General features: G+C 38.6%; 1 protein-coding gene across 1 annotated transcript; it reads left to right on the forward strand.

Moving 5' to 3' along the window:
* Window positions 1-19: 19 nt before the first annotated feature.
* On the forward strand, window positions 20-27,221 carry LOC104528302 (SH3 domain-containing kinase-binding protein 1-like; the record flags this gene model as incomplete). Its single annotated transcript, XM_029086030.1, has 6 exons — window positions 20-59; window positions 248-342; window positions 15,873-15,983; window positions 19,830-19,881; window positions 25,246-25,326; window positions 27,059-27,221. Coding segments are annotated over exons 1-6 (542 nt in total), but the record flags the coding sequence as incomplete, so codon positions are not given.
* Window positions 27,222-27,524: the final 303 nt, after the last annotated feature.

A 27,524-nucleotide genomic window follows, 5' to 3' on the forward strand; every position in this document is an offset into this window, starting at 1 on the left:
AGCAATTTCATTTGAGACAATGGTTCTCGGGGCTACAGAGCCAACTCCCTGGATGACGTGTACGGGAACGTTCATCAGTGTACAGTTTTTTAAATATTTCCTACTGTTTATGAAGGTCTTAAAATACAGAGAAAAATGGCAAGAAAATTAAAGAGACACTTGTGGAACATTTTAGGAAGATTTTCTCCCTTGGATAAGCAGTTGTTATAAAGTGGTAATTTATCACATTGAATGTTCTTCCTTTCAGCCAAGGAGTATTGCAAAGTGATATTTCCATATGAAGCACAGAATGATGATGAACTCACAATCCGAGAAGGTGATGTCGTCACACTTATCAGTAAGGTAAAAGCAGTGTTTTTCTCCTGTAAGTAGGCATCTATTTTTTTAAAATAGACATAATTCAATTGCTGTAAAATCCATCTTTGTGCCTTTGACAGTGTCCTTCCTAAAACAATGCTAGTTTGACAATGAAACATTACATAGGCTTCAGAAAGCCCTGCATCCGACTTGACTGAGCAAGTTGGCACCTGGATGGAAAAACCCAAAAACCTCAGAAAGCACATCTGGGGCAGCATTTGCTATATACTAAGCCATTTGCAATCCTAGAGGACACCTTCTTTGTCCTGAAGAATATATATGTAACAGAGGAAAAATAATCAGAGATTTGATAGGAAGAGAAACTGCAGATTTTTAAAATAAATTGTTTATATTAAGAATCCTTTAATGATTTGCCCTCAATGACTCTTTTGTTTATCTTGTCTTGAAAACTCCCTGGCTTTGCCTGATTTAGAATGTTCTTGTGTGAGTATTTAACAGTGTCTCTGATCATGAAAATAGCTTTTAAGATGCTGTTTCTGTCCATTTTATGCTTTATTGACCAGACTGATTTAACTCTCAGAGGTTGCTGGTCTCCAGGTGGATCTGTGTTCCTTGGTATACATAGATAAAGGGACAATTACTTTACTGAGGTTTCAATATGAGATTTTATTTGCTTGCTTTTTCACATTTTCTTCTTCCTGTTGCCTCTGCTGCCCCAAAATGGAAGGATACTTGTCTTTTGTAATAACCAAGCTGATGATTTGACAGAATTGGTCAGTTTTCCCAGCCATGCAGTAAGAAGTTTGCCAGTATGTTCTCCGGTATATCCCCCTGTCCTTCTACTCTTCTGCCTGTTGGTATCAGGCCACTGCAGACATTTTATTCAGTTTTCTTCAAAAGTGATATGTCACGTGTCTGTGAACAATTACATAAAACCATGCCTCTAGAGAGTGGGGGATCTCAATGGAAAAAGGCTTGGCATGTCTCCATGGATGCTGTTTTGTGCTGTGTCTGGACTAACCTGAGATACTGAAGAAACGGTGTTTAACAAGCAGTCACTTTGCAGATCTCTTTGTGGTTTGCAGACTTCATTGCAGTCAGACTTGTGGGGTTTTTTAATCTATATTTAACACATCGTTCAAAAAACAAAATTCAAGTGATGTGGAGTCCGGGTCCTTGCTGTAGAGTTCTGAAAACAGTGGGGTCTCCTCCGTGCTCTACTATGCAATATAGTAACTTTATTTTAGTCCAGATCTTCTGAAGCAGATGTCTGTTGTAACTTTCCTTTTAGTCAGCAATAACAAAGTCAGCCTCACCTTTCTGCCCACTAGTGGCTTCTGCTTCGTAAAAGTTGCCTTTTACCTGGAATTCAAATCACTGTGCTTAGAAAGTTCTTTTCAAAACCAGTTAGTGATCGATACCGCCTAAGAGGAATTAAATAGAAACATATGGAGTACTTCAGAAACTATTACCTTGGTTTTGCTTTGCTATCAGATTACAGAGTTTCTTTTAATCTATTTGCAAGAAATTGTCTTGCAGGATTTGCTTTCTATGCTGGAGAGCATTAGGCAAAATTTATCCTTCCCAATTACCTAGACCCAAGGAGAGAAGATTGTTAGTTTTAAAGAAAGAGAGGGTATCGTCGTACTTCCTACAACCACAGTTACATTATAATAAAATAATGTATTTTATTGAAATCATTAAACCAGTTATATAAATTCTCAGTATGAATAGTCCCTCATTAGGCTAAACTATTTTCACACAGTTAGATCTATAGGAATGTTGAAGACTCAAAATTTTAACTTGTACTGAATTTGCATTTAATTGAAAACAACAGCATTGGTGAGAATATGTGGAAGTAAGTGCCTGAAATAATGATTGAGTGACACAAGAATGGGAGAGAAATCTCATGTAAGTAACACAAAATGCATTACAAGAATCTTAAAAGCATGAAGATGAGATAGCACTTCAGAGGTGCTAAGGGGAAGGGGAATGACTTAAATGAGCTAAACGGTAAGTTACTAGGAGCAAAATGCATTACAAGAATCTTAAAAGCATGGAGATAGCACTTCAGAGGTGCTAAGGGGACGGGGAATCACTTAAATGAGCTAAACGGTAAGTTACTAGGAGACCTGTGTATTCGTGCACACACGTGAGAATATGTGTAAGGAAGCTGCTAGTCTGGTATTTATCTTAAAATGCTAAAACTTTATCTTGTGGAAAGAATTACAAAGAAGTGGTATAAGTAAATGCAGAATTTAAAATTACCATTTCAACAGTGCCCCACAGATTAAAGGGATAAGATTATATCAAATTTATATATTTTTTTCCAGATAAATTAGTTATAAAAGTCCCTACCTACCCAATATAAAGATCAAGCCAATTTCTTTTTTTTTTTCATGGCTTTTGCAGAATCTGTTTTAAGTTCTCACTCTGTTTTGATGGATGTTGAGATCTTGAATCAAAAGCTCATCAGACCTTTCCTGTAGGCCTCTGTGATAAGGGAATTTGAATGTCTGAGGTTTTTATGAAATAGTGAAATAGCCAAAGAATACTTTGAATGGATTCGCTGAATCACAAGTGACTTCCCTAGTCACTTGAAGAAGGTGCTGGTAAGTTTTTTTTAAACACTGAAGTGAGTCAGTAGAGGCTGATCGTTTACTAGTCAGAACGATATGTATTTTGGGAGATATAAGGGGAAGGATGGCATTATACAAGACTGATAGCCAAAAATAATTGCTGATTAAACAGCATACTGAGTCATTTTTTGATGAACTGCATAGGCTTAAATCATGGAAAAGATGCATGATGAGAGAGTCCAAACTTATGGTAGTAACAGTTGTTTTCTAATAGGTTAAAATTTACCTAAAGGACTAGAAATAAAATAGAAACTAACTTAATGTAAATGTATCCCAAAAATTTCTGGATAAGGTTTTTCTCTCCTGCTTTTCCCCAGTGAAGCAAATACCCTTGTAGATACGTAGAAAAAGTTTTATTTATTAATTACTGGAAATTAAAGTGGACAAATCGTAGACCTTTAATTCCATCATGCAAAATATTTAAATATAAAAGATCAGAAAATACTGCTCAGAATTGTAAAGGAAGGTAAAAACTTGATCTTCGAGGCAGTAAAACAGTAGACCTGGTACCTGTGCTTTGCAAAAAAGAGTCTAAGAAAAATACAACTTTGTAAGAAAGAGAACAAAAAGCAAAATACAGCAATTTTACTTGTACAGTTAAGGTGATTGTTGTGCAGTTTGATTATAAGATACATTCATAAACAGAAAGGATGTAAATGGCAAGAGGCCATGAGATTGACCCTGTAGATAATTCTTTGTAATGTCAAATATTTTTGTTCCTTAGGTAATTTTTTTAGTGTCTTCAAAATATTCCTGACAGCATTTGGATAAGGACAAGAACACTGGTAGTGACTGCACTGTGTGGCTGAAGGAGAGTGGCAAACGTGTTTTATCATGCTCAAATACCTATTTTGGTGATTGTATTTGTAATAAATAGTGTCACTTTTAAGCAACAGAAGATTCATGTGACATTTTCACGTGTCATGATTTTTTTATTCCAGCACTTTTAGACATAGCTACTGTAGGCTACTTTCCAGTGTTACTAAATTCTCTATGCAAATTCTACAAATTTCTTAGTAGCTCTAATAAGTTCTGACAAAATGCATAAGATTCTGGAGATTTCACTGGCACAGTGTGAGGAATCTATAGTAATAGCTAAATAATTTGGAAGCAAATACATCAAGCACACACAGGCAGCTGTGCACTCATTTAAAAGCAGTTTTACTTGCAAGAGTATGAAAGATTTAATTACACTGTGTCAATCTACCTGAGCTCTAGGCAGTAAAGACCACTTTGTTCCCAGGAATGAAAATCGTCTGGATAAATAAAACTAACTACTTCAAAAATCATTGCAAATTGGAAAAGCTGACAGTAATAGAAGGTTATCCTCACCTGACCCCTTATTATCGGCATAGGAGTAGTGGAGGGCAATATCAGTGGCAATTCTGTTAATTCTGAATTTACAAGATGTTGAAATTAATAGGTGTCAGTATATAAGCTGGAATAACAGTCTTGCACCTTGCTATGCATATCTGACCTGGCTGTCCCTCAGCCTTCACCTGCCTGGACTGCAAAGCCTCTCATCTCCTGCTGCTCACAGCTGAATACCTGGCATCAGTGGTAGGAATGTCTTGCACTGAAGTGATGATGGGTGAACATAATAGGGAATCCTTTCTGATTTTGCAAAGGGGCTTTCATGAGGTGATGGGAGGTGTCCAGTCTCCCTTTGGATTAATCAAAACTCTCTGAAGGATTAATGAAGTGAAAAAGAAAGCAACAGTGCTGTACAGCTTCCCAAAATCTTGCTGATGCTTTTCAAAAAGGGAAAGTTGATGCGCTGCTATCATGAGATACGCAACAGACTAATGCCTGTCACTAATGAAAGGCTTGCGTGACAGATTTTCTGGTCTAGTTATTTAATGACAGTCCAGATACTTAATGGCAATCCAATTTAATTCTGTGGTGGGGAAAAAAGAGCCATAAACTTAGTTTCTAAAAATAAGCATAATGACAATCAGTTTTTGCAAAGATAGTATTTGCTTTTGCTTTGGGTGTTATTGTTAATAAGTTACTGCGAGATTTGCAAGTTTTGTGGTTCAAAATGCTGTACATTTAGTGAGTCCCTGCCCCCAGGCACATGCAATCAATTGGTAAGACGGACAAGTAAGTACAGGCAAGTAGAAGGGTGTAAGGAAACAATGAAACGAGATTCAGTCTCGAGAGTCTCTTTCATAATGTCACGTTTTCACTGTTCCAGCAACTGCATTGTGCATTTGTTCATGTTAGGGTATGGAATCTGCCCTTACGTGGGGCGTTTAATATTTTCCAATTCTTAGGGTCGTCGTTAGGCACTTAATTTCACCCTCACTGTATTTATAGACAGTTACCTGAGTATGGTACTTTCACCAAAACAATTCTCCCAGTTTTCTCTCTTACAACATCTTTAAATGCTCATCCTGATGCGGGAGGTAATTGTCCAGAGCATTTTCTTAGCTGAGCGATTGCCAAGGCGAACTCGGCTGAATAGAGTTGTGAAGGAAAACAGCTGCTCTTACGGATGCAGGAGGCTCCTAAAGGGCTGAAATTAGTAAGTGCTATGTACAAGAGTCTTGCCAGTGAGTTGAGGCCGTGAGCAGGGGAAGGAGCAGGAACCGGACAGTGTGATAGAGGAGGACACTAGGTGATACTTAAATGAACATTTTGCTAGGTTGTGGTGCCTCTAGGGTAGAAATCTCTCTGTTTCTGCATTTGTTGCTGAAGAAGGAAGGTAAATTGCTGAATTTTTCTGTGTACTTCTAACTGCAAACAGCACACACGTATTTTATAATCCTTGGTTACAGAAATATATGGAGCAATCAGAAGACACTAAGCTTTTCTTTCAGTATGAGCAAATAGGTAGATAGTATAATGAATTTTTCCATTTTAAGATTAAATTTTCTGTATTTTCCACTCTATGGATTAAAAAAAAAAGCATGATAATATTTGAGGTCATTAAAATAAAGCTAATTGGCCAAGAAAACAGAAGTTTTCAAAGCAGAAGTATGGTAGCTTAAGGTTGTCTCTTTCAAAAGAAGTGAAGAAGTTAGTCATATTTCATGATAGTCATTCAGGTAATTTTGTTTTTCCTTGGTTGACAGCTAAAAACTTTTATTTCATTTTTAGAAATGAGTTTACTAATATAACAATACAAAAAATTGAGGTTATGCAGGGGAAAATATATGATCTGGTTTAATAAAACATAAAAATGGCTTTCTGTCAGAGCAATGGATTTTTGTTGACACTAAGTATTTGGTCACATAGATGCCCCTCTTTGGGTAATACAAGGTATTTTGAGCATCTGTAACTTTTGCAATGATCTTGCATACAGAAGCTGAAAAGAATACAGTAAGTAATCATCAAAGCTTTAAGAAAGCTTTTATGATGTTTTGTCTTTAAAGAATAGCACGTGAGCAGTAAAGGCACTTACTGCTTGCCTTTGTAAATAAATAGATATTTCCCTTAGAGAGAACAATACCATAAGGGGTCTCAGTGCATACCCTTCTCTCATGAGATAACCATGAATTATTCAACACATCTTTGGCCAGACCTACTAGCCATACCTAATCCGCCTTCTGTGCTCCTTGCCCCCTGCGCTGTGCTCAGCACCAGTTCCACCCCCCCACCCAAGACATCCCACCTCCTTAGCCGACTGAGAAACCTGCTCGTCCCGGAGCTGCTGATTTCATACAAGAAACTATTTTGCGAAGTGTGTTTGCTGAGGGTGCACTTCTACATGACTGATGGTAGGTGGCTGCTGGAAGAGGTGGTTCTTCTGCTCCTCTCTTGCCTTGCATCTGGCAGCCTTGGCCAGAGGACGCACGGGGGTACATGAGTAGGAAAGGGTGATACGAGGAGCGGCATTGCCCCTGCAGTCAGCAGCCTGCCGAGAGACGGGCACAGCGGTAGGGTCACTTTTCCCTGACGTGAAACTTTCCTCTGAAAGTTTCGGCCTAATGGGAATAAGAAGGTTTGAATTTTTGATGTGCTGCTAAGTTGTGTGGCAAGTGTGTGGGGTAAAACCTGTGTCGTTGCGTAGAAGCATGAGTGTTTCCTCATATGAGTGATAGAAAACAGTTAAATAAAACTCATGGGGACGCTGATGATAGAATAAATAGGTCCATTTTCTAAAATGGTTTGGTATACTCAGTAAGTTATAGGGAAAACAGACTGTGAGTAATTGTCCTCTCATTTTTCTTCTTGCCTGAACCTTGTCCTTGGCCAAGACTTTAAAACGTTCATAAAAATTTTAATATATAAATTTTTAACTTGTTCATATCTTGCAGCATTTCTTGGCTGCTGTGATTAGAAATGGAGCATTCGGGTCTCTGTAGAGATAAAGCCTGACAATATGTTTAATAAGGTACCAGGTGCAGCTTTCACTGTTATCTTTAGAAACATTACTGATAGAAGTTTGAGCTGAGCAATTAAATAAACCAGGATGCCTGAGTTTAGTGCAGGGGAGAGAGGAGCAGCCAGCGCTTCAGTGTTCTTGTTGATTTTTATTTTATTTTATTTTATTTTATTTTTCAAGTACATACTGAAGTTCTCTGTTCCCGTCCTTGTTATCAGTGCTTGCAGTGCTACAGCAGTGCCTTCAGAGAAGGGGATTCTGTTGTTCCTGGGAAGTCCCAGATTTGAATTTTGACAAATGGAAGTTCATACCAAGCTATATAGATGAAGTGACAGGATCCCCCATGCATGCAGTGTTTCAACATTTGCATCTTTTTAAAAGAGTTAGGTTTATTTGTAAGTGTGTTTAATACAGCCAAGCTAATCTAAAAAGGTGACACATTTTGAGATAAAAAAGGAAAGATTTTTTTTTTCTCCCCTGTGCTTACAAGAGATATCACTGAAATGCGGAGGCAGCTGGAAAATGGTGATTATTGCTCACAATGTGGGCTTTAGACTCACGGTTTAGCTTCATCCTTTCTTTTATCCTGCACGTTGAGTTCACCTGCTGGTTTGATGGCATTATCTGAAGTCCGACCTTTTCAGGGTATGGAGAGCTATTTAAAGGGAAAGTAAAAATGCACATATAGTGCCAAGTAATTAGTAATTGTAATTAGGACCTTAGTCTTAAGATGTCTGTGATGAAAATAGTAATACCATTAAATAATCCTTCAAATGTTTTGTTCTATGTTTTAATAATCTTTCTAAATACAAAAAAAAAGTAATTGTGTAAATATTATATCTTGGCTCATCAGAGGCATAAGTTATGTCTGTTACTAGCACCACCTTTAGTGTTTATGTTGGCTAATTTAGTTTTGAGTACTGGAGTGCTAGAGTTTTATAGCATGGAACGTATTTCTTTCTCCATTATATTCTATTGACTGAACATTACAAGTGAAGTGAATCCCCAGAAGAAAGTGTTTTGTAAAAACAGGAAAAATTACATTGCTTACTGAACAGATATTTCATCAAAGCATTTCAATTTCATTACTGATTAAACTATTTACTCACAGAGCTTATAAAGTCAAAAGGTTAGATCTAGCCTGAAACAGATTTAACAGAAAAAATATATCTGGTCTGCTAGATCCTCTAATGTCCTGGGTATTGGAGGTCATTCATTATTCTCAGCTGGTTTCTTTTTTGCAGGGCCCAATAACTTGGGCCAATTCTTGAACAGACTGTGTCTTCTGGAGAGAAACCTTGTTGTACCTTCAAGAAAAAAGCACTGTCTGGAAAGAGTACTGTAACCACAGCTGAAATAATGTCTGATTTCTGGCAGTCTCTCCCATTTCCTTCCACACAATGTTGACACAGTGAATTCTAAGTAGAGCCTTGGAGCTTATGGATGAAGAAAAATTTACCTGTTTGACTTCTTAAGCTTTAAAAGGTGCAGCTGGCGTTATCAGATGTAAGGTTCCCTACAGCTTCAGCATGAGAGCTGACAGGAGCTGGGCAGTAATAACGCAATGTGCGGCTGCCAGCATAGCAGAGCTGCCACATGAAAGCTCCCAGTGCAAGTGTAAGAGGTACTCATGGCTTTCTGAAAGATGCAACTTTACCAGCTCAACATTCGTCTTGATGAGGACCAACTTTACAAGGGCAGAAGGAAAGCAGACATTTGATCAATACAACTGCCAACTGCTGTGATTTTTTTTTTTTCTAAATTATGCAAGGAACTATGTATTCTAGTGGAGATTCCTGTGAAACTGTGGTATCATATGGTGAAAATTTCACTTTTTCAAACCCTGTACCATTATAGCATCTCTCAATACTCTAGTCTGAATTTTTACTTTGTAAAATTAGCTTACCAATTGTATATTTTAAGCTTAATAATCTATAACTCTTAAATTAAAAATATAATATTCATAGGCCATTTTTTTATAAGATCTCCATAAATTATGACTGTGTGTGCAAGTACATCTACTGGCATGAGCAGAAAACTCGTTATTTGAGCATTCCAAGAGTATGCGTACCACAGTACATGCTTTGCAGCCACCTTTTCTGAGGACCTGCTTGTTCTTGTTCTTGGCATTGCTTTCTGTCCTAGCTATAATGATGAAATCTGTATGATGAAATGTTTCTGTATCAGATTTTTTTTACCAGAAAAGCTGAAAATTGGGCAGTTATGTATTGATCTCTAAACCATGGCTTCATATTTTAGTAGTATCACAAAGTAACAGCAATTTCAGAGGACCAGCCCTGAGCAGTGATCGGCTCCCTCAGAAAAACAGAAGTCCTATTTGCAGATTAAAAGATTGGCCTTTTTTAGGTTTATTTCTTCAAGAGTTTACACAGCTGCAGTTATAGTCATTCATAGGACAGAAAATAAATACATAGATGGTTACTTTTGTTTTGGCACCTTGGGGAATAGGAAAAAAACTCATATTTATTTTACCAGCAACAGCCTTCCCCTTTGCTGGAAGCAGCCTGGACGTTAAGTTGGAGAAGGGAGAAATGAACTTGGGGTCATGGCACTCCCTGAAATGGTCAATCCTTCCAAAGGCAGCAAGAGACAAGGGAGCGGGCACTGCCTTGAAGACCTGGTTGTTTTGGAGGAAAAGGCAGGAAACATCCTTGCCCCTAAAATAAATGGAAAACGTGGCTGAAGCAGTACTGTTAAGCAAAACTGTTAATATAGGGTACTGTGTGCATAAGAGACCAAGCAGTGTTGTGATTCTTGCATCCAGAAGACGAAGAAGCAGGGGTCAGTGTTTTATGGCTTTCTTTAGTCAGTGTGAGAGGAGAGTGGCTACAGGATCACTGCAGTTGCTAAAAGGAGACTAAGCCGTGATCTTATGCTGTCAACCCTACTTATGTATTTCACTGTATTTCACTTGCCTTCAGTAACAGTATGAAAAATCTGGTGCTCCGAATGGCAGCTTTCTTTGCCTGTATGTTAAAATATCTTTGCATGGCTTTTGTCTGGTCTCTCTGATCATACATCTCTCTTCCTTCCCCGCCTACCTTCACCCCTACTCTTTTAGTCACCATAGACATAACCTTCAGGGTGGAGCTATGTTCTTATCTTTCTTACCTTAAAATTTGTTTTGAGTTTGTAATTTTTTTTCTTCTTTTCTGTTGTTTTATTATTCCCTTCTGAAAAAAAAGTCTGTTTTCTTCAGATGATGCCCTCTTACAATTTTCTTCATAGCTTGCATGTCTCACTTCTAATTACATGAAGGATAGTTCTCTCCCTCTTATTCTTCATGTCAAGAAGAGGACTGGTGGGTTTTAGTTCACCTGTGTATACCCTTAAAATTGTTGGCAACATATTGACAAAAACTAGTTGTATTTTGGGTTTGTGGTAGTTGCCATTTCTCTCACATTTACCTTTTCCTCTTACAATTTTTTTCTGACTTAACTAAGAATTCCAGCTTAGGTTGACATTTTAATACCTTATATTTTGTGTAATATTTATTTCTTATAAAGTTTAAAAATTCCTTCTTAAAAATTCCTCAACGCCTATGTCTTATCACTCTGTTTTGTCCAATTCTTTACCCTAATACTTATCACAAAATGAATGTTGCTAATTATTCAAAAGTATTGAATTTATTATCACTTATATAGGATCTGCTGAGCTTGGAATTAGAATGGATGCTGATTCTGCCATAGAAGAGGTTTTCAATCCTTCTTTCATTTTGCTTCTCCTCCCTCCCTTTACTTCGTTCTCTAAAAAGTAATTTGAATTAAATTCATCAGAGACAAGATTTTGGAACAAAACTACTTCACTGGAAATGAGGATAAAACCAAGATTTGTGTTTCAATTAAAAAAAAAAAAAGCTAAAATTTCCCTGTAGATTTTTGCTTTCTCTATTTCATGAATCTGCCTCTGCATGAACAATGAAAAGAGGCTTGACAATGTGAACTGGCAGTGGATTTCTCTAAGGTATGTGGTAGCACTGTCACTGCAATGAGTACATGAGTATAGTCTCTGAGTCAAGCTTTTATAGCAGCTGATTTTTACAGTAGCTAAACGTTGGCCCAGCTATCACCTGACTTGCATGATCTAGTATCTGTCAAACACAATTTCTACTTTTTTGCCATGTCTTACTTTTCAAAATTTGTTTCCCTTTTTTTTTTTTCTTAAATTAAACTGAGATACATTTTTAGTCATTGGAATACTTTTTTTTTTTTTTTTAGAACTTTTGGGACATTTCAGTGTCTCATTTTTGTTTGTTTACATTGTTATGAGTCTGGCAGGGTAACACAGAGATAAAGCAGAGATCCACTTGGTTTGTTAATAAATTGTAGAATATTGATACTGGATTGTAATTGCTTGACCACTTTTGTATAAATCTGCATTTTGAAATTACAGCCAGTTTGCTGACCTTGAACACATGAAGATATGTTAAAAAAGACAGTATGATTAGGATTGCGTGGCTGATGGGGATCTAGAAGTATTGGAGTAGTTTTTGCTCCCATGTTCACAGTCAGCCGCAAGGTTTTAATCATATTGCTTTGATTGCACTTCATAGCTATGTCATTTGTTAGTACCTGAGGCAGCTTGTGCAGCTGTAACTCAGGTGTCCTTGTATGGTGGTCTGTCTTGTGATGAAGACGTACCTCCTGCCAGCATCATACGTGGGCTTCCAGAGGCTTGCTGAGGCATAGTGAGCCAGCAGTCGTGGGTAGCAGGAGGGCACCACCGCTGAGATTCTTCACCAGATCTCATCTGTAGCTTTTAATTTTTGAGATCTATCATTTTGCTCAGTGACACAGAAGCCTCCTCTGGCAAATACAGTAAATGAGAAAATTAAAGAGAAACCACCTAAAGGCTTATTTACTGTATGAAAAACCTGCATGGTGATTGGCTGCATAAGCCTGAACGACAAGCTGGGGAGGAGAAAAAAGCAAACCTGCAACTGTTTGGGATTAACAAATGTGTAACACAAATAGCGTCTTCATTAAAACAAATGAGCTTTAAAAAAGCATTGAATGCAAAATTCATGTGAGTAAATACAATGAAGAAGTAGGAGTAAGATTTGTGTTTCCAAAGAGCATAAAAAAATCTGACCTAAAAAGAACATATGTGATGTTGTGTGTTGTTTAGTCAGGATTATTAGCTAGCACTAAGTTGTGCTATCAGTTGAAGCACAAGCTTTTCATCTCTGGGAGCTTGAATTATGATTAATATTTTTCAAAAATCTCAATTGGGTCATAAATGTTTTGGCAATTTCAGATTAGCGGCATAGCGGGTGGAGGGCATTCTAAAACACGCCTTGGGATAGAACAGTTGAGTGCACTGATTACTAGGCTATGCAAGTAGCTAGAACCAAGTGGGAGGGTGCCCTCACATCAGGAATGAGGGGTGCTGGCTCTGCAGTAACAGTGGAATCCTGCACAGTGCCTGCCTGTGCCATGCATGACTAGCTGATTATCTCGGTCCTTCGTGGAGCCCTGTATTCCCTCAGCGGATATTTTGAAACCATCGGCTGGTCAAGGATCAGCCCTGTTCCCTAACAAAGCGTTGACAGCCTTAATAGAACTGGAAAATATCTCCTAAATAACTCCCAGGAAGGTCTAGAAAAGGTAAATATCCTTGGTGAAGGCCACCTTGCTAAAGAGAAGGGAGAATGTGGGAGAAAAACACAGATTGAGAATGAGAGAAAACAACCAGAAAAAGAAGGAAAGGATCATTCAGTGCCTGCATTTGTAGATCAGGAACACATTCCATCAGAGCATTGTGATATGAAGGGGGGGATGGGGGGGGGGGGGGAAACGCACCCAAAACAGATACGATGCAATAAATTGGGCTATTTAGCTTGCATATTTAGTTAGCACATACTCTTATCTCAGGAGATGAGGTGGAATAAATAAGCTAAATAAAAAGCCTAGCACAGAAAAATAACTAAACCTCCTCCCAAAACAAAACATAAAAGGAATGATCTTCTTTAATGATAGCCTGTTTTCTCTCAAATATCATCCAGTGTTTATGGATTATAACTTACAGAAAAATACCAACACAGTCATTGTGAACAATATTTTTAAGATTTCTCTTGGTATTAAGTACACCTTATTGCATTCTTCTGTCATCTCTGTGGCAGCTGAAACAAATTATTTCATGGAAATGTAACAATAAGGCATTTTGCATACATGTGTTATCGTGCAATCCTATTGCCTGTTCCCATTCAGATTTTTTTTCAGTGGATCCTCTCTTCTATTTAAACCACTGTTTACTTCTTCTAGAAAAATAAATACTCATTTCTTCTTATTTTTTCCTCTGCTTTTGTAGAGTGTGCAAGCTTTGTAAGCATTTGTCTTCAAAATTTTCCTAAATTGTAAGAGCATACTATAGTTGTTCCTAGGCAGATGATGAAAGGAAGATCAGAGTGGCTGTATTTTGAAGTCTTTGCTCATTTTGGGTACTCATCTTGAAAAAGATCAGATCTGTCTTTTAATGAATATTTAACATTTTGTTCCCCTATACACATGACTCCAAGAGTGACTGATTTGAGTGTGTCATATTTTTATCCTAAAGCTTTTACATGTACTGCACAACAGATACAGTTTCACAACCAAATTGTGTAGATAAACAGTGTTAAGACATGGAGTTCCACTTGGTGTTTTTAAAGCTGTTTTCTCACACCACGAGGATGTTAAGATTCTGGACCCCTTGATCCAGTGCTGTTTCTGGAGGGATGCTGCCTCATAGCATATATGAGGTTTGTAGTATTTGGCCTGTTTTGTTTCCTTCTGTCCAATTTTTCTAGCTTTGTCCTCTGTGAAAACCTATTAGTGCATGTTGCTCCTTTTCCTAAACTACCTGCCTGCTCTTGCCTACTTTTATTATATCCATACCCCTCTTTTCTGTCTTGGCCCTATCTTCTGGTGTTCCAGATGCACTGCTTTTTTGCTCTCTCTCACTTTACTGAAAAGCAATGAGACAGGTGATTTTAATGAGCCACCTTTGTACATTATGTTTTTTTCCACAGCCTGGATAAAGTCTTTGCAGGGAAAGAACCACTCAGTTTCTACAACAGTGATGGGAGAATCCTCCTCACTGCACAATGACCTGGAACAGTGACCATGCCCCAGGCTAGAACTGTTAGACCTGCATTAGTGCTACTGAGTATTCAGAGAACAGAGCTGCTGAATTTCGGCTCATCTCTTCTGAACACTGGTGGAATGTGATTTTTTGAAAAGCAAAAGTACTTCATTAAATCTGGGAGAATTTCCACAGGGTTGGATTAGAAGTGTTAGAATAGGAACATCCAACATGTTGAAACTCTTGAGCAGTTCCAGTGTGGCTTTGCTGCCAGGACAGTTGGATATACCTGGCAGGTGCCGACAGTTTGGTCAGTCCAGATCTGTAGCTGTGGAAGCAGTGATGCCACAGTGATTGCTTAAGGCTGATGTTGACGGATGATGTGGATTTCAAGCTGTAAACCCAACTATGTTTAGCCCTGGCTGTCACAGAATGGGGGGTTCCCTGGTGAGTTTTTGTCATGTCCGACCCATGTACTGTTTGTGGGATTTCCCTTTCCCTCATGTCTCAGGTGTGTAATATTTATTGCATGGCTCTGAGCCACATGAATATCAAGTGCTACTGCTCAAGAGGATAGAAGGGTTGGTCAGGCTGGTGCTGAGCCAGCTGCTGAAATTGGCTGAAATGGTTTTAGGACTGAGCATATGATGAGTGACTTTCCCATAATTGTGTTCTGGCAAACAGCTGAATTGGTTCAGCTACAGCTTCCGGAGAAGAATGTGGAAAATATCACCTGGAAGTGTTCTCTTTAGCAAACACAAAAATAACTAAACGTGGAGCTTACCATCCAGGACTTGAGGAACAATTTTAACCTTCTCTAAAATGGTTGTGGTTTCTGTTACTATTATTATTCATTACTAAAATAGCTGTACTATTTTTTCATCATTTAAACTCAATGATATAGTAGTTCACTTATTGCAAGCTTATTTAGCTGTACATTGTTTTGCTACACACAGTGCATTGTGCTGCTCAAAAATGCTGCAGAAAAAGGTGATGCTTGATATTGATTATCAGGTGGATAATGCCTTCTTAATTGGACTGTGATGAAATTTAATAATCTCAGAAGTCATTCTAATGTGTCAAGCTTTTAGTGAAAGTATGGCAAATAAAGGAGCTTTTTTACCTCTTGGGATAGATGATGTTTAATTAAGTTACTGTTTTTCTGGAAAATGAAGTTATAGAGAAGTGGTATCAGGCATACTCAAAATGGTTACTGATTTAATCGATCAAATGGCGAAATAGTGTTTTGCTTTAGACCCAGGCAAGCTCTTGAGCTCTTACAGCAATCTTTATTATTCTTTCCTAGCTGCTCAATGTGATAATGTAATGCGAGGTGATTACTGAAGTTTTTATCTGGCAGATTACGCTATTAACCTGGCACTCCAGTAAATGGTCATGTTCTAGCAAAAAGGCAGGACATTATGCAAAAGAGCACTTCAGCACACAAGTCTGTTCAGTGCACAAGCACATTGTGGTTTTAATTTTATTTTACTATTTTGTAGGATTGTATTGATGTGGGTTGGTGGGAAGGAGAACTCAATGGCAGACGCGGTGTGTTTCCAGATAACTTTGTCAAGCTCCTTCCTTCTGATTTTGAAAAAGAGGTAAGCAATGTACTCTTTCATATTTGCTTTAGAATACAGAATGAAAGTGGAATTGAAAGGAATTCTCTTTCGGATATGTGATTTTGACAAAGTTTTACTTCTAACTTAATAACAAAAAAAATGTTAGAGAAAACAAATTTCTGGGTTACAAAACATCCATGAAGAGAACATGTGGCACTCAAAGTCATATTGTGAAGTTTCTTTAAAGGGTTTGATTAGCCTATCTAGTCAGTCCACCTCCACTAGGTTTCTCTGAAAGCCCTCTGTCTTGCATCCTGAGTTTGAGAGGGGGAGAAACTGGAGGTCCCAGGGTAATTTGCTGAATCAGGTGATGCAGTGATGACCAGAATTGTTAACTTTTCTCCACTGTTTTTGTGGTGGAATATGAAAAGTTATTGTACTATATGCATGCTGTTTGACAGCAGTCAAGCACTCTTCCAGAATAGGAAGAGTGAAATTCTAACTGTGAGATATGAAAGACAACAGTGAGGTTTTGGTATCTCAGAATTATTAAAAAAGAAGGTGTAAAATCTTTGCAGAAGCTCTTTCAGCTTCTATTTATTTGAAAGAGACAATGTTCTTACTTGCCAAATAATATTTAGAAATCCTGCAGCTTCCTGGAAGAAAGTAAGGAATTACTTCCCTCCACAAGTCCATTCCATTTTTAGGAACCTTTTCAGTCATCAGTGGGATATTACGAGCTTGCAATCGGGCTTTTGATTAGTATTTCACAGTGATGGTGTAAGGCTTCTGTGATAAAACTGAGACTTACTGACACTCAGCTTCAATCTTTGGCAATAAAATTGGATGCCAGAGGCAAAGATTAAATAACTTGGAAAGCTTAATAAAGCAACTGTTAAACAATTCACAAAAGCTAACATGATAATTATTGAAAATGAAGGTAGAAGAGCAGCAAAAACTGTGGGAGATGAAAACGCAGTTCTGTGGCAAAGTGAATATCCTGGCTTTAGGCCTAGTAATAAAAGAAGGTGATTTCCAGAAGAGGCAGAAATCATAAACTTAGGACATAGTGAGCCTGTTAGAGAAGAAAAAAATCTTTACTCTTATCCATTTTTGTAGTGAAATTTATTCAGTCTTTTTGTATGTATGCATTCTGTATCTTTAAGTGTTTTTTTCTTTAGAGTATGATGAAAATAACTTGTAGAATAAATTAAATATTCAGACACTTAAAAATGGCAGCTAGGTTTGCTGTAAATGTGGAGAATAAAATTTTACTAATTTTTAAAATGGCAGATCTGGCCACATGAGTAAGTAACTGGTAGCACTATAGACTGTCTGTCTTTACTTCAATCAGTGCTAAAAGGGGAGGAAATGGATACTTTTCCAGTGGTTTTGTCAGGTATTTTTTGATGTGATCCAGACACCTTGGATTCCATCCCATGGTCTGAAAGTATTTGGTGTAGTAGTTCTGTTTGTTGAACAAAAGCTAGAGACCTTTTCCCATCTCCTTGTTCAGACCCCAGTTTTCCAAACCTGATTCTTCTCCACACATGGCTATTTGTCCCAGGCCTTTTCTATTCACTGCCTAGTCCCAGTCTCCATCTCTCAGGTGATCTCAATTACAGGATTTTTCCCTGAGCTCGCTACCTGAGTCTAAATCACCATCTGGATTTACTTTCTGTCCCTACATCAAATTTATTTATCCAGTTTGTTTTCCTCTCCCCTCTCACTCATTATCCCTGCTCTGTTCCCTTCTTGTCCAGTCAATCCTGTTGGCTTCTGTTCTAGTCTGTCTCCTTCACCTTCTCGGTTGTCTCATCCAGCCACAGAGCCTTGTAATTCTTCCTTGCTTCTCCACGTTTTCCTCAGCAGTCTTTAGGCTCCTTCACGCTACTTCCTTTCTGATCTTTGTCTGCCTTTTCGAAACAATATATTTCCCTCATCAGCTTCCAGTTAAAGCCACTTTGTCTAATGAACTGTAGGACCCTTTCTCCTTTGTATTTTATCTGCATTGCATGTTTTAGTTTTAATCAGAGTGGGATATGTAGTGAATCTCCCACTTGTCTATCTGCACTTACTGTGCTTCGACTTGCCTCGTAGACAGGTCTCAGGACATGAACTAGACTCGTTTCAGATGAGAACTAAGGCAAAAGATATTCTAAAGGAGTGCACCCCTTATATTCCAGCTGCTGATGTATGGACAGTCAATGGGATCAGGCTCACAGCGCTCCAGAATAAAACCCTAAATGTGTATATTGTGCTGTTGGGTACTCAGCGCCAACTATTTCACTCTGCAGACATTGTCAGCCAAACCCCCAATTGCTATCACAAGACATTCATTGTCCCTACTGTCTTTCCTTTCCACATTTTCCTGCACTTTTCTGCGTCTAAACCTTGAACCATGTTGCCCAAATGCAAGCAGAAGTGTCTCTGAGAGTATAAGGAACTCAGTGTTCATGGACAACGGTCCATGGCAACCAGGCTAGAGAAGATCATTCTGAGCTCCTGAGTTCTTGGCCACAGCTTTCTCGGGTTGATGACAGGAGATGATATGGTTAAGAAAAGGTGGTAGGAAAAGCCTGAGGATTGCAGGATGGCAACTTCAGAGCTTTAATCTGTTAGACTTACTCAGCCTGTGCAGAACTGGTATTATTTTTCTCCAGAGATGAGTAAGTTTGCTAGATTTGAGAGAGATCCCCCAGGAGCGGTAAGTGGCAAGGGCTCAGCCTTCACAGAAAACGCGCTCCTTGTCAGCTTGCAGGCTAAGACTTGAGAGTTGTAGGGCAGAGGGTGAGCTAGTTACTGCAAGCAAGCAAAATAATTGATCTTTCTGGAAAGCAGGTGAGCCATTTGGAAGATACATAGAAAATAACAGGGGGAAAAAAATCAGCATGAGTTTGATAGAAAATATCAACCTAAACGGTTGCTTGAAGTTTGTCAAAACTATGGATATCTGGAAACTTCATCTTATAGCTAGTTCTACAAGACAATATATGGTGTTGCATAGCTAGCAACATGGTGACAGGGATTGTGGTCAATCAGTAGCAAAGGAAATAAGGTCCTTCTCAGAAAAAAGGACAGACATATGAAGAAAACAGTTATTAATTTTTACTTAGGCTTTATTCTCAGGTGTTTTTGTTTGTTTGTTTGTTTGCTAAGACTGATAGTTAAGGTATATAATTTGATCTGGCACAGTGCTCCATTTATTTTTGTATTAATTCCAATGTACATATGGTGAATGCCAGTATGGTGTGTGTACATTGACAAGGAAGGAAACCCACTCCTCTCCTAGCCTGCAGGTGAAGATAAATAGTAAAAATACAGATTGGTTGGAATATTTTATTTAATTTCACCAAACATCGAAAACTTTGGTAACTGTCTTTCACAACTGGAGCTGTAAATGTATCATAGTAAGTGAATAAAATGTCACCTTTGCAGCATTTCCTGTATTCTAAATTTTTGACCTATTTATGAGTCTGAAAAAATGCACTTCAGGCTTTGCCACATCCAGGTGGTTTTTTGTGGTGGTTTTGTTTTGTTTGTTTGTTTGTTTTTTCCAAAATAGGTTGGAATATTTACAAGATTAAGTTTTTTCAGTAAACCAAAGGTCAAATATATCTCTAATGTTAAGGTACATAAACTGGACTTTTTTTTCCCTCTCAGCAGGACATTTGATTTGCAAAAGTAGAAAAATGTTATTTTATTTGTCAATGCTATTTTCTCTCTTCAAATTCATTTTAATTAAGTTATTTCAGGGGAAATATATGACAGATGTGTAGTCTCAATTCTTGTAATTATTAATGGTAAGCAATGTATGATTAACTCCAACCTTTGTATGAATGAGATTTACGGGCGTTTTGAAGCAATCTGTTTTCTTCTGTTATTAAATTTTAGAGACCGAAGAAACCACCACCTCCATCAGCTCCTGTCATCAAACAAGGATCAGGTAAGGTGCAGCTGATTTTGCACAGCACGTCAGTGAGCACATCTCAGTCTAAATTAAGTGTATACAAATTTATATAGAATTCATCTTTGTCAGAATTGATAACCAGGAGATGTCCATAGAACAACGAATAAATCAGAATGAAATTGAAAAAAGATGATAGCTCTGATAGACTATGGGTGTGCTTTTTAAATTTATTGCAGGCAACCATCTACGCCACTTTAAAATAATGTATTTTGCTCCTTAAACATGTTAATTTGGAGTGAGCATGATGCTTCAGTATTTAAAAGTTTTCCGGTTCTGTTCCTTGCCTGAAGTTGATTGTGCACATGCAGTGTAGACCCAATATGTTGGAGTCTAATAATACCTGCAGAAGGTAACTGCATTTGCTCTACACCCACAGATCTGATTTATTCTAGAGATAAATAGCTTTTTTGCATGTCTATAAGGCAGTGTCAGAGAACATGGCTGTAATAAAGTGACCCCATCTGAGTTGCAGTCTAACTTACAGATCTGCATGAATGCTGGAGCTGTCTGTCTGTGTCTATGCCATAGTTAGATTCTTGGTTTTCAAACTTAAAGGAGTTATCCTGAATCTAGTTATGTTGATAATGGTGTTGCAAATGTATTAAGGGGTTGATTATGTTTTCCAAATGGATGGGTGCTAGCAAAGCTGGTTCTGGAATATGTTAGACTGAATTGTGTGTAAATACTGAGAGCTGAAACCACTTTTATGTGCAGTTTTAAAACTAATTCTCAATACAAATTTTCCAAAGTGCTTGCATGATTTATTTTTTCCATGAATCTTAGAAACAGTTAAAGTATCTATGCACTTGACAGTTCTGACCTCGAAAACCAAATTCCTGTTAAATTCATGTAAAGTCACAAGGCATGGGATGCTCTCAGAGTTTTCATTTGTATTGCAGTTCTGCTGGAAACATAATTATGGCTGGAATTCTTTAATCCCTTAACTCCAGTTGGTTTGTTAAAATTCTGCAGCAGCACTACCACTTCCCCCACTGCTGGCGCACGTTAAAAAAAAAAACCCAAAAAACATGTCCAATCTAGACAGATTATTTTTCTTGTCACTGTGGTCTGTTCCAGCTTTCAGTGCTTTAGAAAGTAAATTTCCCTCTCCTACAGTCTTGATCTATTAATAGAAGAACAAGTTACACCAGTGTACAATTTACTGGGAATCAATAGGCTATAATTTAACTAGTTTGAATTTGTCAGGCAGCTTTTTGACTATGGAATTATGACTATAAATATTTTATTTACTTCTTGACTCTGTCTTGAGACTCCTAAAAGGTAGCATTTTAAGATCAGTGAGTAGCGGTGTCCAGAGAGAGCTGTGTAACTTTGCCGCCTAGTGGTGGCTGCATACTGAGGATGTCTTAGTGACAACTGACAGACGTTACAGCCTGACACGTTCCGGAAAAATTCTCTAAAGCGTTATGTTTCTTTCACTTCATACTTCTGTAATTAAGGAATAATAGTTTAATATGTTTGTGCCTGTTTTCATCCAACACAGTAGCTGTGTCACCATAGCAGGATAACATGCCCATTTTCAGAAGGAAAAATGGATGCATAAAGGATGCAGACAGTTTGATTAAGGCTGTCTAATCTGTGGCAAAGCCAAGGTTGTTACTGTTCTTTATTTTCATACTCAATCTTTGACAAGTCATAGAATCATAGAATGGTTTGGGTTGGAAGAGACCTTTGAAGGTCATCTAGTCCAACCCCCCTGCAGTGAGCAGGGACATCTTCAACTACATCAGGTTGCTCAGAGCCCCGTCCAGCCTGACCTTGAATGTTTCAGGGGATGGGGCTTCTACCACTTCTCTGGGCACCCTGGTCCAGTGTTTCAACACCCTCATCCTAAAAAATTTCTTCCTTCTATCTAGTTTAAATCTCCCCTCTTTCTGTTTAAAACCATTACCCTTTGTCCTATCACTACAGGCCCTACTAAAAAGTTTGTCCCCACCTTTCTTATAGGCCCCCATTAAGTATTGAAAGTCTGCAATAAGGTCTCCCTGGAGCCTTCTCTTCTCCAGGCTGAGCAACCCAAACTCTCTCAGCCTGTTCTCATAGGAGAGGTGTTTCATCCCTCTGATCCTTTTTGTGGCTCTGCTCTGGACCCACTCCAAGAGGTCCATGTCTTTCTTGTACTGAGGACCCTGGAGCTGGACACAGTGCTGCAGGTGGGGTCTCACCAGAGCAGAGTAGAGTAGAGGGGCAGAATCACCTCCCTTGACCTGCTGCCCGTGCTTCTGTTGGTGCAGCCAAGGATACGGTTGGCCTTCTGGACTGTGAGTGCACATTGCAGACTCATGTCCAACTTTTCATCCCCCAGTACCCCAAGTCCTTCTCTGCAGGTCTGCTCTCTATCCATTCATCCCCCAGCCTCTATTGATACCAGGGATTGCCCCAGCCTGGGTGCAGGACTTGGTTGATTATGCACAAGAGTTTCTTCTGATATGTATTTAGAGGTGAAAATCAGCCTATGTTTATTACCATCCTGACATCCTCTCCTTTGTCAAATTATCACTTTGCTGAGATAACACTGTATTTTACCAAGTCCCCATGTCAGGCCTTACCGTTGATAGTAGGTAACAATTTCCAGTAATGTTTCTGCATTTTTAATTAGTCATAATGTGATTAATAAATTGAGAACTGTCAGTTGCAGCCTAAATAATTAAATATCATTACTTTCTGATGCAGACCATAAAATCATAGCAGAAAAATAGAATTGGTCTTTGTGGTACAAGTGGTACGTATGTAAAGGAGGTGTCTGGTATGTATTGTAGTATAGCAGGAAGTTTGTCTGTATTTCTGAATTCTGCACAGCAGAAGACTGACAGATCTGTCTGTGCTCGGCTGCTTTGCATAGCAAGGTAAAAATTGGAGAACCAAAGTTAGGAGCAAGAGTCCCTTACATAGTCACTGAAAAGCAGTATGCATTTCGCTGGGTAGCTGGGATAAGCAATACAACAGTGTCTAGACTGGAGGATGGGAAAACTTATGTTGAGTCCCTCTGGGAAATGGTACAGAGTTCACCAGAACTTCCTTGCAGGTGACCTTCTCCTGGTAGCTAAGGCAGGATCATGGTGCCTGCCTGCATACTGATTAATTTGGGGGTCACAACACAGGTAGGGAATACACCTGAGCCTGCTCAGTGTTTATAGGTTCATTGTATTAGATACAACCTCTGAGAATGTCCTTCTGTGTGTTAAAGATGACTGTTAATCTTACTGTCATTAGGTATATAGACTTGTGTCTTTTTTTTTTCTTGGACACACTGGTATGTGCAAGTTTATCAATATCTTGACTTGTACTTTGAATAATTTGTGTTTAGAAAGGCTTTAATTGGTTTCTAGCAGGTTTCTCCTCTCAGGAGTGAAGTATTTTTCATAGAATCATTTAGGTTGGAAAAGACCCTTAAGATCATTGAATCCAACTGTAAAGCGGTAATTCAGTGTTACTGACATGGTAAGTGTTACAAGTGTTGCCTGTCCAGCAGCACAGTTATATAAAGAAACAATGGCCGGTGATCACCGCTGATGAGCAATTTACACTGATGAGTGCTGATTTCTAGGAACCAGCTGCAGAAGAGAGTTGCAACAGCACATTCAGAAAATGTAAATGTACTTGAGAACTGCATAAAATAGAATAGATTGAAGCAAAAAAATTGCCTTGTGTTCCCTGCCCTGCCTCCTCTGCTTTTCTTGGATGTCAGCTACTGTAATTTTTATTGAAATACTAATCGTGTTACCTAAAGCAGTTTTCAACACTACTAAGTTGAAATGGCATTAGCACCTCTTTGTTAGCCAATGCAGCGAAGCCAGTATCCAGTAAAGCATTTCTCATAATACGGGGACTAGAAGATTGCATCTTGCATGTGCCAGGAAATTTTTGCACAATCTTCCTGTTGTTGGTGCCACCAGTTCCCATATTCCTTGTAGGAACAGAAGTCAGAATGTCAGGGTCTCTAGTAGAGAGGCAGAAGAAGGCAGAGGCTTACACCTCCAGGCCAGTTAATGTCAATTAAAATAGTCCTGCAGACTACTGTCAGTGCTACTATTCTCATCCTTCTAATATGTGGAAGTGAACAGCTGGTACTAGAGGTGAAAAAGAGGGGGGTTGTAACTTAATGTGAAATAAGCCCTGTATATTCTTCTGTATTAAGTATTCTCTTGGCAGAAATGCCAGTTAATTGATTTATTCCTAATGATTCTCTGTACTGTTGAATTGTTCTTCAGCTATATATGGCTACAATAGTAAAGGATCTGTCCACATTTAAAAATCTGTAGCTACTGAATTTTTTATTTTATTTTATTTTTTCCACAGAATGGTCTGAAAGTGCCTTTGGAAACTGTGAACTTGACTGTGAAAACATAAACATACAATGGCTTTTTTTGTCATGATGGTATAAGCAAATACTTAAAACTAAGATTTATGTTCAGGTTTAGCAAGACATTTTCAAATTGGAGAATGTAAAAAGCCTAAGAAATTGCAAAATTAGAATCACAGAATCATAGAATGGTTTGGGTTGGAAGGGACCTTTGAAGGTCATCTAGTCCAACCCCCCTGCAGTGAGCAGGGACATCTTCAACCAGATCAGGTTGCTCAGAGCCCCGTCTAGCCTGAGCTTGAATGTTTCAGGGGATGGGGCGTCTACCACCTCTCTGGGCAACCTGGTCCAGTGTTTCAGCACCCTCATCCTAAAAAATTTCTTCCTTCTATCTAGTTTAAATCTTCCCTCTTTCTGTTTAAAACCATTACCCCTTGTCCTATTGCTACAGGCCCTACTAAAAAGTTTGTCCCCACCTTTCTTATAGACCCTCATTAAGAATTGAAAGGCTGCAATATGGTCTTCCCGGAGCCTTCTCTTCTCCTATCCATTTTTTGCTGTAGAGAGCAACGCTGCCACCCCTCCTTCCTCGCCTGTCCCTTCTGAACAGCCTGTAACTGTCAATAGCTACACTCCAGTGATGGAATTTGTACCACCAAGTTTCAGTAATGGCAACTAGATTGTAGCTTTCTAGCAGCACAGTGGCTTCCAGCTCCTCGTGTTTGTTGCCTTTTCTGTGTGCATTGGTGTAGAGGCACTTTAGCTGGGCTGACAGTTGTGTCACCTTCTTAGAGGAGCACCCCTTAGTTCCTTTGAGGTATTTCACCAATGTTTCCCTGTAGGCTCCTATTGTCTCAGGAGCCCCTTGCTCTTCTCTGTAAGACTTCAAATGTGTTGCAGCATACCCAGCACATCTTGGAGCAACAGGCTGAAGGTCTGTTAAATTAAGCCTTATGTGACCATATATGCTGGTTTGTTGGCTTGTTCAGAATTCCAAATTTTCCTTTCTTTGACAGGCACCACAGATCGAAAGCATGAAATCAAAAAGGTACCTCCTGAACGGCCAGAATGCCTTCCTAATCGAACAGAAGAAAAAGGTATGAAATGTGCTTTCCTGCCTGCTCTCTGCAGAGAGACAGGGGAAATGGAACTGATGCACATCCTCATTTCCCAGACCCTGTTTTCATTAAGTGTATTGTTTGGATGTTTATTTCCCACTCTGGCACATCTGTGATAATAATGCATTTTGGATCTCATTGTTGCTTTTGGGCTAAATTCAAGGTATTCAATGGTACCAGTCCAGGGCTGTTAAGTACTTGCTTCATCAACTGAAGTCAAGGGGAGATATGCTCTCAATACATAAAATGCTGTCTAAAGCTCTGCACTCAGTAACCAGGTCCTTGATTGAGTAAGATTAGTGTGTACTTTTTTCTTAACATCTATGTGCCTTAGTTCTCTAGTTAAAAGCAGAGTTGGTGGTTTTCCTGCATCACAGAGGGGTTTTGTGAAGATATAGTCATTAATGCTCATGAATCATCCCATTGTCATAGTCACAAAAGTCATAGGCAAGCCTGTGAAGAAATGAAAAAATTCTCTCTTCAAAGCCAGGTTTGAACATTGCAAGAAATGGGGCACAGTACCACACAGAGCAGTGACGAGCAAATTAAACCTTTAATAGTTTCATTGTGTTCTTTGTGCATTCTGAATAGTTTGGGGAAAATAGTTACACTGATTCTCTAATTGGAGATACTGTCAAGTTTCATACATTTAAGAGGATTGTACAGACAAGTTTCTTTGTGGGATTTCTTAACTTTTAAGTGTTTGAACTTGCAGTCTTTTAAAAGGCATGTGTATGCACATGACTAAATGTATAATATGCAGTTAGAATTTAGTGCCAGAACACTCAGACTTTGCACCAAGATCTGTTTCTGGATATATGTCTTAGCGATCTGACAGGTGTTTTAACACTTTCATCTACATATGTTTACTTTTGGTTGTGCGTGCTACTTCTTGTGGTTATCTTAGCAATAAAACCCTTTGCTTTCTCTTTTTGGATTTACAAAGCCAACTGTCAAAACAGTGGAGAAAGTTTAAAGATGTTACTGTCCCAGGGTACAAATATCTGTAACTTTTCTAAATGTTGAAAAGAGGCTGTAGGAGTCATGCCTACATTTCTGGAGTACCAGGGAGTGGCAGGAATGGTGTGGTGTGGTGTGGTGTGGTGTGGTGTGGTGTGGTGTGGTGTGTGTGGTGTGGCAGCAGGGGTGGCACGCTCTTTACGCTGTGTGTTGGTACGCTGCCTAGCCCGTCCCTCATACATAGTTTAGATTCTTGGACACTGACGCAGTATAAATTGTCATAGGAGTAAGCGTGTAAAAATTACACAGTACGCTGGAAAAGCTTCAGTGTTACAGAGGAACCAACAATTGCGTCAACTGAAAGTGTACTGAAAAAGCATATATTGCCTGTGAACAGCAGTCACTTACTGCTCTGTTCCAAATCTTGTTGCCATTATTACTTTTTACAATGAGAAATCAGTAAATTACTAAAATAAAAGATAGCATTCCCATTCAGAAACTGCACATGCATTTCAGCCATGAGGAATTAGAGGTGGGACAGGCAGGCAGCACAAACAACTGACTGGTGGTAAACATGTTATTTCAAATAAAGAATGATTTAGGACAGGAGTGGAAAGGAGATAAGCTTTTTCTTTGTATACGGTCTATCTACAGTTGAAGATTTCTTGTTTAATTGTAGACTTGTGAGTGCCAATTAATTCCACTTAATAATATCCCTGTTCTTTTTTTTCTGGAAATAATTGATTTAAAGAAAGATCAGAGAGAGAGCAAAAACAGTTAGACTTGCAGAAGCCTTCAGTTCCTGCTATACCTCCGAAGAAACCTCGGCCACCCAAAGCAAACTCTGTGAATAGACCTGGTACCTTGCCCCCGAGACGACCAGAAAGACCAGTTGTGCCTGTGACTCACACAAGGTATCGTTTTTTCCTCTGTGTAGTGCTTTTGGGATTAGTGGAAAAAAACAAGACGTTTAGATTTAGATTTAATGTCACAATTTATTTCATGGTAAACTGTATTTAAAGAACAAGGAAAAAAAATAAAAGCCTTTTAGTCACCTGGCTGGATCATAACTATCTTCTCAAGAATAACAGTCTTGGACTGTTCATTACTAGTTCATGTCTATTGATGAATATGTTGCTAGAGCATCATAGTCTCCACTGCAGAATATGTAGCAAATGCCTGCATTAGTATGTCGTGCTGATGTTGACTTTCTTAGT

Source organism: Antrostomus carolinensis, unplaced genomic scaffold (genome assembly GCF_000700745.2).
Source record: "Antrostomus carolinensis isolate BGI_N321 unplaced genomic scaffold, ASM70074v2 scaffold27187, whole genome shotgun sequence".
Classification (NCBI taxonomy): domain Eukaryota; kingdom Metazoa; phylum Chordata; class Aves; order Caprimulgiformes; family Caprimulgidae; genus Antrostomus; species Antrostomus carolinensis.